Here is a 15231-nt window from a genome sequence, read left to right as displayed (position 1 = left end):
GAATACAGCGCTGTGGTCGACAATGCCTACCTAAGACAAAAAGTGTCTGATGCAGTAGTTAGATCGATTATTTCTGCTAAAATGACGGATTATCAGATTATAAGTGAGTTTGAACGTGATATTACAGCCGGCGCACGAGCGACTGGACATAGCATCTCCGAGACCGCGATTAAGTGAGCATTTTCCCGTACGACGATTTCACGAGTGTACCGTAAATATCAGGAATCCGGTAAAACATAATATCTCAGACATAGCTGAGACGGGAGAAAGATTCTGCAAGAACGGGACCAGCGGCGACTGAAGAGAATCGTCCAACGTGATAGAAGTGCAACCCTTTCCCTAAGTACTGCAGGTTTCAAGACTGGCCTATCAACAAGTGTCATCGTGCGAACCACTTCAATGAAACGTCATCGATAGTGTCTTTCGGAGCCGAAGGCTCACTTGTGTATCCTTTATGACGGGACGACACAACGCCAGTCAACACCAACATTGGACTGTTGATGACTGAAATCATGTCACCTGGTCGGACGAGTCTCGTTTCAGATTGTATCGTGCGGATGGACGTGTAAGGGTATGGAGACAACCTCATGATTCCATTGACCGGGTGTGTCAGCAGCGGACTGTTCAAGCTTGTGAAGAGTCTGTGATGGTGTTGGGCGTGTGCCGTTGAAATGATGTGGAACCCTTGACACGTCAAGTTACGACTCTGACAGGTGACACGTACGTAAGAATTCTGTCTGACCCCATGCATCCGTTCATGGCCATTGTGCATTCCGACGGACTTGGGCAACTCCGGGAGGACAATGCGACACCACACGTCCAGAATTACCACAGAGTGGTTCGAGGAACACTCTTCTCAGTTTAAGCACTTACCCTGGCTACTAAACTCACCAGACACGAATATTATTGAATATATATTGGATGTCTTGCATCGTGCTGTTCGGAAGAGACCTCGACCCGCTCGTACTCTTATGGATTCATGGACAGACCTGCTGGATTCGTCGTGTCAGTTCCCTCCAGCACTACTTCAGGCATTAGTCGAGTCCATGGCACGTCGTTTTGCGGCACTTCCACGTGCTCGCTGGGGCCCTCCACGATATCACGCATGTCTACCAGTTTCTTTGGCTCTTCAGCATAGAAAGGCATGGGTTACAAACTGGAACGAAACATCTCTTAATACCGGAAGCTAATAATCGTGATGAAAGATTGTAATTTCGTTCTCATTAATAAAAAAATTTACAATCTCCATTGAAAGTATACTCAATGTCCATAGCAGATTGTCATAACTGTTTTTCATGTACAATCTCTTTTCAAATAGTTTGTAAGAAACAGTGCATAGTATGCGACATAGGATCACAATCTCCTTTAATTTATTTATTCCTACATTTTTAGTATTTTGTGAATCCCTCTAATAATTTAAGCCTGCAGTTATTTATAATTTTTTGAAAAGTTAATAATAATGATAATAATAATTATTATTATTATTACCTCAAAGATAGATAACAAGCCTAATTAGTTCTGTGCACTTTATCAGTGCACAGTAAGTGCATTTCACAAGCTCACAAACTTAATAATAAAGTTATCCTTGAATTTAATGATTAAATATATATTTATAAGTTGTCTTCTTTGTTTTCCAGTCTCTTTTTCCACAGTCCCAGCTATACAAATTGAGTAACCAATACCGTGTTTTGCGATTGTAATGAACGTCTTGGTTGGACTTTTGTTACAATAACAAAAGATGGTAAGAACATGTATAGCTTGCAAACATAATTTGCTGAACTAAAAAATCAAAAGAAGGATCACAAATGGTGTCAATGAATAGTTCAGTAGTTTCTAAACGTTTTAGCTTTGCAGACCACCTACTCTATAAAAAAAAACTTAGAGGCCCAGTAACCGAATATACAAGTATACAAATATAGAAGCGACATATATAGATACGGTGTGGTCAAACAATACAGTGAACCATTTGGTGTAATTTGTCCGAAAGCCTGGTCCGTTGAGACAAGCAGCGTCAAAGTGGAACATGTTCTGAGTCGTCAATCCGCGTCTAGAGACGTTAGAAATGTGATATGTTTACGGTGTCCATTACGCATCTTGGATTTTGAACAATACCTTAACATTAAATTGCAAAGAAATGCCAAAGACACTCATGAAATGTTTTAGTTGTTTAGTTGGCGTACGACGATAATACTCTAACGCTGAAGATTGTTTGCAAGCGATATGAGCGATTTAAAAGCGGAAAAGAATCGAGCGAGCAACATTCAGGACGTCCTATAACCACAACAACAAGACAATGTGCAAAAAGTGGCAAAAATTGTCCATTTCAACGGGCGAATAAATATTCTGGCGCTTACTGAAAGTCATAGCAATTCATTCAGGTCCGTGAAAAGCATTTTAACCGATAACTTATATGTGAAGTGAGTGAGTGCAAATTATGTTCCCATACTTTTGAATGATGAACACAAGGGAAGTCGTGTGTCCGTCTGCATGGAATTCAGGTTCGTCTTTATTCATATCGGGCCTTCATGTCGAAATTGTAATTGGATTTTAAATTTTGGTCCTTGAGTAAGACCCTGAGACGAAAATAGTGTATCTTCTCACTCTAAAAAGGCACGGCAGTTAATATATAATCTCAAAGTCATCCTCTTTTTTTCTTTCGATATTGAGGGCATAGTTGTCTGAGCGTTGGTTCCACGGGGGACAACTGTAGACGCGTGCTGCAAAGTTTGGGAATCGATATAAGAAGGAAAAGACCAGAAAGATTGCCTAATAGCTTCCTTCTTCATCACGACAGTGTGCCATGCCACATCTCACGTTTGATTCCCGAGCTTTTGGACAAAAAACGTGTTTCTGTCAGTCCACATCCGCCACATTTATCACCATGCGACTTCTGGCTCTCCCCAAACCTAAAAACGAGCTTAAAAAAAAGTTTTGACACCGACGCAGACATTGAGAGGGTGACGACAGAGCAGCTGAACGCCCTTCTAAAATAAGTCTTCAAGAAATGCTTCCATATTCAACGTTGAAGAAGATTTAATGAAATTCAATTTAAAATTATTAATTTTGTTAGTAATAAAATTATTCATTGCGTATTTAGGTCACTCCTCGTATATAAATCATATTCACGATGTCAATAGGCATAATTATTAAATGATACTGTACATCCCCCAAAAGCATTGAAAAATATTTGTCTTTTATAAAGGCAATGTTTTTGTTGTCTTCACTTAACTGTCACTACAATATATAAACTCAAAGTCGAGTGGTCAACGTTAAAACAAACCAATAAGGTTTCTTATATTGTTTGTTCTTACTCAGTACCTTTAATTTTAGCCTCAAATCATCTTCCACATTTAGTCGATTTTTGTACCGATTTTTTCCAAAAAATGAAGCTGAGAAGTATCATTCACATAAACAGGTTGGTGAAAAGCCAGTCATTGTCTCAGCACAGTTTTGGCAATTGCTTCCTACTATTGCCGAGCACTTATCCAGAACGAGACGAATGGTGTTGTTTCAGAAATGGATTTTACAGAATTGACACGTGTTATTTTAATTAACCAGTCTTCATTACTTGATGACATTTTCAATTTTTTGTTGGTACCATTTTTCAAAGAGATTTCTGATGCATTGTATTCCGCCCTCGTTTTTAGGGAAGTAGTTCCGAAAATAAAAATGAAAAGGCTTAAATACTGCTCTAGTAAGTATAGTTAAGGGATTTCACACTCATACGAATGAACAAGAATATATGTAAATATGGTATACGACAAATAACTAAAGTTCATTAGTATTAGTTATACAAAATGTAGTATTTGGGAAATTAACTGTTATCAATGATATTTCTGTTTAAGGGAATTTCATGTTTACAATTAGACCTACTAAAAATATTTGCATAATATTCAAGAAAACATATAATTTTAAATTACTTGAGGCTGGAATTCAAAGATTTTAGCTGACCTAGTATGGTTGCAGCTGTTGTTTTATTGATTTTCTTTTCGTTGGTTCCCAGAAAGTCATATAAGACTGGAAATACGTCCAAGGATCTTGTTCCACATTTTAAGCACATAGCTGAAGCTTCCCTATTATTGCTTCTAGTTTGTGTTGCACAATAAGCTTATGAAAGTCGTTGCCCTCAAGAATGTCGAGGACACCGACAGATATGCAGTCCGCCTAAAACGGTTTTCATCGATCACAATCTCCACCAGTAAATAAAGTCCTGACAATAGTTCACGTCTCGCCAGCCAGTAAACTTTGTTAAATAAAGTTGACGATTTCTACTACATTGCCAAGATCTTTACGAGACATTCGTCAAAACCTTTATGTTCAATAGCCTCTCGATGCTAAATTTGTCGACTAAGCTAGTATAAATGCTACCTCACACAATCCCGTCAGTTGTCAAACCTACTCTCTTTCTAATCTACTTCAGTTTCTTCCACAGGTTTGTCAACCGATTTGAAAAGCCCTTCACCAAACGTTTTTGTCGGAAAAGATAGCCGAAACAACTGTTGTGCTTCAGCATTCGACTCAATGTCGACCAAAATTACCCTGACCAGGAAAACTTTATCTCCCGACAAGAAGCAGCGAAAAATATTCGCTTTCTTTCAAGCCAGTAATAAGGGGTTCTTTCACATTTTGAGACATATCATCAGTTATTTCCATAGGCATTTCATTTATTTCTTTGGCTACATTCTTCATCAAACAAAGCATATTTATAACTTTTCCTGCAGGTGTGCTAAGTTCTTCTAGCACAGAGTGAAGCTTACCCCTTATTTGAAGTTAAGAGAGGCTGTTGTTAGTACGCTCCACTTTGAAAAGTTTTAAGCGCTGCATTTAATTGTAGAAAAATTCCTAATGATGACTTAAAAGACATTGGGAGACTTCCCTGTACATTAAGGATGTTTAGTTGATAGATGCGTTACAAGTTTTGATAGTATGATACGTACGTTTCATAGCGTTTCGTAACGAATCTTCCACTGAGATGCAGGCTGTATCTCAGTACCAGAATTCACAGTCCCGAGTTTTGAAAAATCGGAGCTATATTTACGAAAATATGTTTTAGTCTTCTTCTTTTTTCGCTACTACTTTAACTCGACACTGACAATTTCACTACTCACCGAATCTGATGTGGCAGTTCTTTCGTCACTTCACTACTTCGTTCCGACCGAAATTAGGCATCTGTATTGACGTGGGGTAGTAGGCTGGCTCTGAGCACTATGGGACTTAACATCTAGGGTCATCACTCCCCTAGAACTTAGAACTACTTAAACCTAACTAACCTAAGGACATCACACACATCCATGCCCGAGGCAGGATTCGAACCTGCGACCGTAGCAGTCACGCGATTCCGGACTGAGCGCCTAGAACCGCTCAGCCACCGTGGCCGGCGGGGTAGTAGTAGCTAACAGCAGACACAACCCTACGACACAACACACAGTCACTGATAAAAGGTCGATTTACACATGTAACTAACGCAACAGTGCCGTGGGTGGTTTTATGCTACCGACGTGGTTGGAAGTAGGAAGTAGGAATTTAAATGGTACTGTCCAGACACACACTCCGTGGCGTGGCGTGACCGAGCTTTCACCGACGCCGCGGTATTTTGGGCTCTACATTAACATATCCCTTCTTCAGTGAGTTTCCTCACGTTGTCACAAAAATTCTGAGTCATCGTTAGATGCGTTTTGGCACACTGGCAAACTATTAACTTGAATTTGAATTGTACAAGTGACTCCCAGTTTTTGAAAACTTTTACGTCTCCATTGTTAGCGATTATTCACCAGAGCTAGGAATTTTTGAGAAAATTAACACAGAATCACGACAACCTTAGTCATTGCAGTCACTTAAACATTTCCCATTATATTTCAGACTTTTCCACAGCTCATTAAATCTGCGCCCTCAAACTAAACATATCGGCGTTTTTGCTTTCTCTGTGCAGTTTTGTGTAAAAGTCTCGAAACAAAATATGCCAGCGATAGTGCTTCATGTGTGCAGTTTTGTATAGAAGCGACAAAGAAAGCGAACAGTAGAGGGAAGCGTCTGATGTCTGCCGTAATAGCGCATAAGCAATATACACTTTCGCTTTCCGAATTGTACTAAAATTTTACCCACGAAAATTACAGGTAATATTGGGTAACACCCCTCTCTTTTCAGTCCCTGTTTAGTGTGCATCGACTTAGCTATAAAATGGCAGTGCCTATACCAAAATCAGGTCTGTAAACCCGAGATGATGTCATGGCTAAGGCCTTGAACTCACATTCAAGAGACCTTGGTTCAGTTCCTAGGTCAGGCATCCAGTCATCGGATTTGTGCGATCATCCATGCAAGCTCTGGAGTGTTTCTTTCACATGGCCTTGGCCGCTTCCTTCCCCTCCAGTAGTAATAAATCTGATCAAAGCTCCATCTCCAATTTACTTACTTTGTAATCAGGACGTAAAACTTCAATCCTCATTCGTCTGTCTTCTTTTGTTTCGATATTAAATGAGGAAATTCAAGGCAGTCGTTCATGCAAACTGCTGTGTCCGAGAAACTACCAGTGAGTGGATAGTGGCGTGTTGTGTGTTTACACCGCTAGCAACCAAGCAACGTCGCGCGTCAGGCCTACGGCGAAGCACTTAGGTGTATACAATTCCGGCCGCCTGTCATGGCATTTAAACTCCTATTTGATTCTGTCATCATGGACGCTGACGACTGAAAGCCCTGATGCTGCCGATAGTTTTATTAGTACGATATTTTCCACATATCCACCATGCGTAGCAATAATATGGCGTAGTCTCTGAATGAAATTACCCGAAACCTTTGACAACGTGTCTGGCGGAATGGCTTCACATGCAGATGAGATGTACTGCTTCAGCTGTTCAATTGTTTCTGGATTCTGGCGGTACACCTGGTCTTTCAAGTGTCCCCACAGAAAGAAGTCACAGGGGTTCATGTCTGGCGAATAGGGAGGCCAATCCACGCCGCCTACTGTATGTTTCGTGTGATCATCGAAATATTCATTCAGGAAATTGAAGACGTCGGCCGTGCGATGTGGCCGGGCACCATCTTGCATAAACCGCGATGTGTTCGTAGTGTCGTCTAAGGCAGTTTGTACCGCTACAAATTCACGAAGAATGTCCAGATAGCGTGATGCAGTAATCGTTTCAGATCTGAAAAATGGGCCAATGATTCCTTTGGAAGATATGGCGGCCCAGACCAGTACTTTTTGACGATACAGGGACAATGGGACTGCAACATGGGGCTTTTCGGTTCCCCATATGCGCCAGTTCTGTTTATTGACGAAGTCGTCCAGGTAAAAATAAGCTTCGTCAGTAAACCAAATGCTGCCCACATGCTTATCGCCGTCATCAATCCTGTGCACTATATCGTTAACGAATGTCTCTCGTGCAGCAATGGTAGCGGCGCTGAGGGTTTGCCGCGTTTGAATTTTGTATGGATAGAGGTGTAAACTCTGGCGCATGAGAAGATACGTCGACGTTGGCGTTATTTGGACTGCAGCTGCACACGGCGAACGGAAACCCGAGACCGCTGTTGGATCACCTGCTGCACTAGCTGCGCGTTGCCCTCTGTGGTTGCCGTACGCGGTCGCCCTACCTTTCCAGCACATTCATCTGTCACGTTCCCAATCCGTTGAAATTTTTCAAACAGATCGTTTATTGTATCGCTTTTCGATCCTTTGGTTACATTAAACCTCTGTTGAAAACTTCGTCTTGTTGCAACAACACTGTGTTCTAGGTGGTGGAATTCCAACACCAGAAAAATCCTCTGTTCTAAGGAATAAACCATGTTGTTCAAAGCACACTTGCACGTTGCGAACAGCACACACTTACAGCAGAAAGACGACGAACAGAATGGCGCACACACAGACTGCGTTGCCTTCTATATCTTTCGCATCACTTGCAGCGCCATCTGTTGTTGAAAATTGTAACTACTGTAATTTCGAAAGTTTGTCAGCCTGAAAATGTACTGTTGTCCCAAGCATATTGCAACAAACGGTGTATTTCTATCGCTGCTGGTTTAGTTTTTATTGCCGTTTCAAATAAACCGGTCATTTTTGAAACACCCTGTATATGTGTAATAGAATGTAACGCTGGCCAATATAAAGAACTGTTTATAAATCAGTATAATGTTTGAAAAACAAATAACTGAGGAATTAGTAGAAGCTATACACTACATCGAAGCACTTGAGTAGGTACGTTTTAAAAAAGAGAATATACTTTACTTGTTATTAATATCTTCAGTGTCTGCAGTGTAATATTAATTATCTTTGCTAAATGGCTCGTAAATGTCTGTAAAATCGTAAAGAAAATGTGTTATACACTAAATTACGAACTTGAAAATAAACATTATACTTAAAATATTTGTCACTACACATGAAATACACCGCACGAAGAGCTTATTTGTACACAACAAAATGTAATTTAATGCCAACATTATTTTACAGCTTATACCAAAGGACTGTTAACAATTATGACTTCATTCTGTACACATCTCATGCGTAATATTATTCGTCATGTGATCGAACACAGGAAGGTACGGAATGGCACTGGAAATAAGTGAAACTTAAAAAACAAGTTATTCAGAACGACCGTTAGTAGTGTCGACTTGATAGTCAGAGAATCCCACTCAGGTTCCGGGGTTGCCAACGCACGCCTGCGTAGTAGCACTCACATCAGAGGTAACCGGTTCGAATACTGGTGGAAGAAGCAGTTACTAAGAGGAAGAGAGGTGGTGGCGTAAGGTTCCTATCAGTGGGCATTGTACTATGCTGGTGGCACTTCTCCCAAATTTATCTTAGTATGGAACTAACGCTGACTTTTTGTTCTGAGAAATTTCCCTACACACATACATTAGTGTTCGCTATAGACCTAAGAGTTACCGAGAGAAGAAACGTGTTGGAATTAGTATTCTGTGTTACTACCTTTAAGGACCTGCAAAAAAACTACTTCCATTTTAAATTATGAGCCGATTTAGATGTTTTTCTATGCGAACGAGTATTAGAACAAAAGGATGTGAACAACAAGGACACCACATTGTAACTATTATGGAACTAAAACAGCTGGGCATCCGTATTGTGCAAACAGGAGCAAATAAGAATAACTTCTATAACAAGTATCTTAATTTTCAGCATCATGCTTGGGGACTTCGGAATCAACTTAACTGGGTTGCCAATCAATATCCAGGATATCCGATCATTATAACAGAGAACGGTTACTTGAATCTCGGAGGACGCAACGACACTGACCGCATCGAGTACTATACTGTAAGTAGTAATTTCCACACAAGTATAGTAACCTTTTTTATCTTCCGGAACTCATTTCATTATCTGAAATGTGCCGTATTACTTGTAGGAATACCTCGGAGCCGTCTTAGAGGCGATATACACTGATGGTGTTCCGGTTATAGGATATACGGCGTGGAGTCTCATGGACACCCTGGAATGGAACAATGGATTCACGTGAGTAATTGTCGTATTTTTACGTGACAGATGAAATAATACAGATAAACAATACGTACTAATCAACAAATCACTGCGCCATTCTGTGAGCTTAGTACAAAGTAGTGCCGAAATGATTATTCTACCATATTATCTGAAAGGCTTCACTTAGATTGTAGAAGATGATAAAAAAATTTATGACGCAGAGAAGAGAGAAAAAGGAGAGGGGTGATACCTACTCTACAACGCTGTGGTAAAGTGCCATGTGCTGGTACATTCACTTTTACGTCGCTACAAAGTGAATCGAATATCTCTAGTAGTATAAATAAAATAGTTTCGGTGTTAGGAAGAGTTACAATAACTACAAAACCGACGTTTCGACAATCTATACAGCTATCCTCCTCCGGTAACCAGTTAAAGGCCCTGAAGAGGGCCACTGCAGACAGGCCGAAATGTTGCTGGTATAACTGTTTAATTTTGACAATGGGGTAACCTATCCGAAAGGCGTTTATTCAATCTTGCATCGGTCTCGGCAGCATATTTCTCTAGCAACGTTTGTGGAAACAAACTAGATAACTGAGAGACTGCGGTTCACGTATTACACCTAATTGCTCAGACACTTTATTAGCACTTTTTTCCCAATGGGTAGCGATACCGCTGCTTCAATGGAGGTATGTAGAGCCAGACGTTTACACACACACACGCACACACGACACGCAATTCCCGTAACTTACGGGTCTGTGGTTTTCGGGCGCGGAGTTGACCGACCACAGCGTTCCAGATGTATTCCACTGGGTTCCCATAAGGCGAATTTGTTGTCCATGACGCTAAGGTCATTTCACAGTCACTCTTATAAAACCACTACAGCACGATTCTGTCCATGTATCACAGACAGTTAGCCCGCATCTCGTGGTCGTGCGGTAGCGTTCTCGTTTCCCACGCCCGGGTTCCCGGGTTCGATTCCAGGTCGGGTCAGGGATTTTCTCTGCCTCGTGATGGCTGGGTGTTGTGTGCTGTCCTTAGGTTAGTTAGGTTTAAGTAGTTCTAAGTTCTAGGGGACTGATGACCATAGATGTTAAGTCCCATAGTGCTCAGAGCCATTTGAACCACAGGCAGTTATCTTTTAGGGAATATACCATCGTCGTCAGAAAAGACATCAGACGTCAGAAGATACAGATGGCCTTCAAATACGTTTAGGTAGTCCACAGCCGTCACGGTGCCTTCGGTTGCCACCACAGGTTCCGTGGCAGTCTATATGAAAGCCTCCCATAGTATAATACCGCGCACACTGGTCGGCGTATGCAGTGTTGTGGATGTATTGAGTAGCCGTTCCCAGGTATGACGGTGTAATAAGAAGAGACATTCATCTGACCAGACCACACGTTCATACTGAGCTAGGATCCAGTATCGATGATTCTGTACCCACTCAAATCGTAAATAACGATGAATTGTTCAACATGGAACGATAATGAGGTCATTTGCAGAGACTGTTGTTCGGAAGAGTGTGCTGTAGAGTGTGCTTAAATACACTTCTGCATGCACAAGCACTGTAATCCATTACAGGCTGCCTTAGTTCATGGTTTACAGAGCAGAATTTTTCTCTACGCTCTAGAGACTTGGCCTTCCAACACCTTGTCGCCACCTCGTGGTTTCACTCTCATTCAGCCACTTTCTATGGACGATTACGGCAGTACCACGCGAACAGGCGGCCAGCTGCTCGTTCGCAGTAGCCGGACCCCAACAATACACCCCATGTCGAAGTTGATTATGTCAATGAATCTCCTCATTTGAAGCACGTATCGTTGCTAGAACCATTCCCCATTTCTTCGGGTTACCACTTTCCACAGGTCTGCTAACGTACGAAATGTCACAGCTGTGTAAGTGGAGTACCAACATTGTTTCATTTAGAAGGACACGGGGTTTCCTTCTGAAACTTCCACAGTCGGAGCTTTTTTCCGTCATCAACGTAAGTTAAATGCTTATCTTCCTTTTTTTCTTTTCATATATATATGCCGTTTATCTTCAACCTACACATAGACTACTGAAGGTGGGACACTATATATGCACTGAATAACATTACTTCTTACTTTGTAATACTGCTGCAGTTAAGGTATCACTTCCTCCAAACACGTGCGTTTCTGGACTGTTTTTGTGCATTCTGCATCTACATTTCACTACGACAGATTACTTTTGATGAAAATAGTTTCTATCAGTGGTGTCATGATGCTCTATGTCATCATTACGCCATCTGTAGTACAAGATCTGTCTTCGTTGATCCATGAGCAGCATTCATGTCATCTCCCGTCTTTTCAACAGTTGTGATCTCCTAATTCTGCGAGGTAGTCGTGTCTTCTCTACCGCTCTTACTGTTCAGCAAGAAATAACCGGGCTCAGGAACTGAATTTTCTGTCCCCTTGAGGTTCTAACTTCCTTTTTCACTTCCTTAGAAGCTCGTTCGACCCAGAAAACTGCACCTTAACGCAGGGGAAGTATTACACATACGGGATTCGACTTGTAATATTTAAAATTAGTGAACAATAACATGTGTATAAGCAGAGCAATGCTTCCAGACAAGCGTTGGACCATGTCATGCTAATAATCATATCATATGCTACAACACTACCTTTCACCTCACAAAAACACTCATAGTTATCGATACACGCCAACCCAGATCTACGGTGTACGAAACAACATTTTTTTCGCATAACTAAATATCCCAGTTTCAGGAGACATGTTAGAGGAATACAAATATATCTTAATTGTTGCTCGCACTTTAGCTAAGAGGTTATTACCGTGACTGTCGTCGTTTTATTAGAACCAACGATCTACGTCAGTACCTCGCTTCTGGGTCAATGAGTTTCGTTTCCTTCAGTTGCTGAAGCAGGCCACTAAACTCTGGGTAAAATGTTTCTCGATACGCCTGCCTGATTAGTAGGTATGGCGGTGTGTCCAGCAGCTAAGTGATTACAGCGATTTTACATCCATCAGAGGCTGTAACATCCAGCGGTGTGCTATAGCGACGCATCGCTACCTGAATTAGGAGTGTCAGACGTGCAAAATATTACAGAGACGTTATATTTCAAGGGGAAAGGACTTCAGAATGACACATATAAAAAACAAAATCCAGAAGAGTCGTCTTTTTATCAGGGTATTCACAATTTGTCATTTGCATGCAGCGTCCTAGAGTTAACTATTCGTTTAAAATATACCGTACACGGGTACACATGTATAGTGAGATATTTCATGATGTTAACCGCCAATCTTACAGAACCATAATACACACAGCTTTTTATTTGTTGTTACTGTTTCGGACGTCCTGCTTCCACACAGTATTCCTGAAGAATTCTACCGTGATTTAACGTAGATAATAAACTGTTTGTTGTTCAAATGATATATCATATTAATTACAAATATTTGACATTTTTGAATGTTCTTATGTTGATGGTAAAGATTAATATCGACTATGGTGGAAACTCATTCCAGTTCATCCATATGGACACAATACTGCTACTGTGTGACGTTGTGTAGAGGATACTACACCGCAGGTTAAGTTGACATTGAATTATGTTGTTGCGGAATGTGTATCCTCTTAACCCAAAGTCAATGTAATTGAAATTAGAATTCCTTTATATAAATGCCGTCTCTGATTTCTTTTTTGTTGTGAGCACGAACTGTTTCCCTATTCTTCCCTTTGTTTTATTTCGTGTTGATTGTGAAAGAAAAGTGCACCTTGTTACCCGACGATTTATAGATGGTAGTGCAGCTGTACACAGAGATAGCCGCTTTAATCTGCGCTGCTAAGGACTTTCAGCCAGCAACTCAATTCTTTATGAGTTACAGTCTCCACCACATCATGGGAAGGGGCGTCTAGGCTGTTGGACTAACTCAATATCCCTGTCGCATTATATGTTTGCGGTAACATCAGTAGTTAGAAATAATTGTATAAGATTAATCTGAAGAAAATGGCTCTGAGCACTACGCGACTTAACTTCTGAAGTCATCAGTCGCCTAGATCTTAGAACTAACAAAACCTAACTAATCTAAGGACATCACACACATCAATTCCCGGGGCAGGATTCGAAACTGCGACCGTAGCGGTCGCTCGGCTCCAGACTGTGGCGCCTTGAAGCGCACGCTCACTCCGGCCGGCTTAACCTTCAATTCAAGCAACTAAGCCATCAGTTTCATATATAACTTCAGATGTCTTCAACAAGCTACCAGTATTTTTAAGGTGAGACATTTGAAACCCAAAACAAAACTAAAATTAATTGAGAGCACTCATTATTAGGCGGTCCTACTTAGTTTGTGAATGTGGGGAATACGGAAACGCAAAACCGAGTGTGACACTGAACGGAACAAGATTCTTAGTTAATGTCTTGTACAGTACAACATAGCCAGCTGTAGCAGCTGATACTCTGAGGGTAATTTAGTCACTGTCTTTTCCCACGTAAGTGATTGTCCCATATTTTGATATATGCATCGCCGTATAGTGACATTTGAGTGAATGAACACTTTCATTATTTCTCTATGCAGGGTTACATTCGGACTGTACGAGGTGGATACTAGCAGTCCAAACAGGACGAGGACACCCAAGGAATCAGTTGGCTTCATGGCAGAAGTCTTCCGCACCAAGCAGCTGCCCAGCCAGTACAACCTGTAGGAGGTTCCGCACTCACCACACAAGACATAAATCAGGATGTCAACTCAATGTTTTATTAAATCAGTTACAAAGCACAGTGCTGTGAAATAAAGTAAAAGATGTATTGCCAGCAACTACTGAATGTAAATAAGTCAACATATTTCCTATGTAAACAAATTTCCAAATATAAACTTTGTCCTTTGATCACTTGTTCCTCTTTATTTCAGAAGTTATAGGATTGAGTAGAAAGAGCATGCGAAAGCTGCATTATAATAGTCTCACAGACTCACTTGCTGAAAGAAGTGAGAAACTGGGAGTCAATAACATTGCGGTCGTAAGACTGGTCACGTAAAGAATATCGAACACACATATTCTAGTCTGCAGGAAGGTTTACACAAAAGTCGAATTGTATACAAAAATGCAGGACATTTCCTTTTAAAGACTAAAGTAAATGGAAAAATTGTACAAATATGATGATATACTGTCGCCCCTGCTGTTCAACCTAGTACTCGATGAGACCCTCAGAAGTCGGGATACAGAGGTACATGGAATAAATACGGGAACGAAAGGTAAATGAATCAACGCAAAGTGCCTTGCTCTTGCTGACGACATAGCAACAATTATTGAGACTCTTGAAGCCAGTCAGAAAATCTGCATAAGACCGCCGTCAGGACTAAAATGTAAATCCCTTTCAAAAATACACAGTACGTAGAGTCCCAGAGGCCAAATTCTGCATTTATTGCAACCACGTACGGCGATATAAAACAAGTTAAACATTTGAAATACTTAGTTTGACTTATTTGAAACACTAAAAACGAAAGAGTAGAAAATAAAACTCGTGGAGAAGAACTGCATTAAGTCTACTTCGCGTTGATCTTGGTCGTTATGCAACCTCTTATCGCTCTGTGTTTAAAAATATGTACAACAAGAAATCGCTGTCTATCAAAGCCAGACTTTGTCACTACCGCAGAGTCGTTCATACAGGAGGACTGTACTACCCAGAGGAGACGTCATTAGTAATCACCAACGTCAAAGATGCCGAGAAAATAGAACGACATATACTAGCTGCTAATGTGGACATATCCAATGGTGAGCATAGAACGAGGCTACGGAGCATGTTTGAAATTAGTCAACGGGTAATACACAACAGTTCTGCAGTAATAGA

The 15231-nt window shown here is 40.9% G+C and overlaps 1 protein-coding gene across 1 annotated transcript in view; it reads left to right on the top strand.

Annotated features, from left to right (window-relative positions):
- LOC126281671 (myrosinase 1-like) overlaps window positions 1-14273 on the top strand; it is a 37121-nt gene extending 22848 nt beyond the window's left edge. The window contains exons 9-11 of the mRNA XM_049980822.1: window positions 9119-9253; window positions 9342-9448; window positions 13961-14273. Coding sequence (XP_049836779.1) covers window positions 9119-9253; window positions 9342-9448; window positions 13961-14087 — 369 coding nt within the window. The 3' untranslated portion in view covers window positions 14088-14273. The remainder of the gene's footprint in view (window positions 1-9118; window positions 9254-9341; window positions 9449-13960) is intronic.
- Window positions 14274-15231: the final 958 nt, after the last annotated feature.

This window comes from Schistocerca gregaria, chromosome 7 (genome assembly GCF_023897955.1).
Source record: "Schistocerca gregaria isolate iqSchGreg1 chromosome 7, iqSchGreg1.2, whole genome shotgun sequence".
Taxonomy (NCBI): domain Eukaryota; kingdom Metazoa; phylum Arthropoda; class Insecta; order Orthoptera; family Acrididae; genus Schistocerca; species Schistocerca gregaria.
Note: the sequence above shows the minus strand (reverse complement) of the source record. Positions and strands in the feature narration are given on the sequence as shown.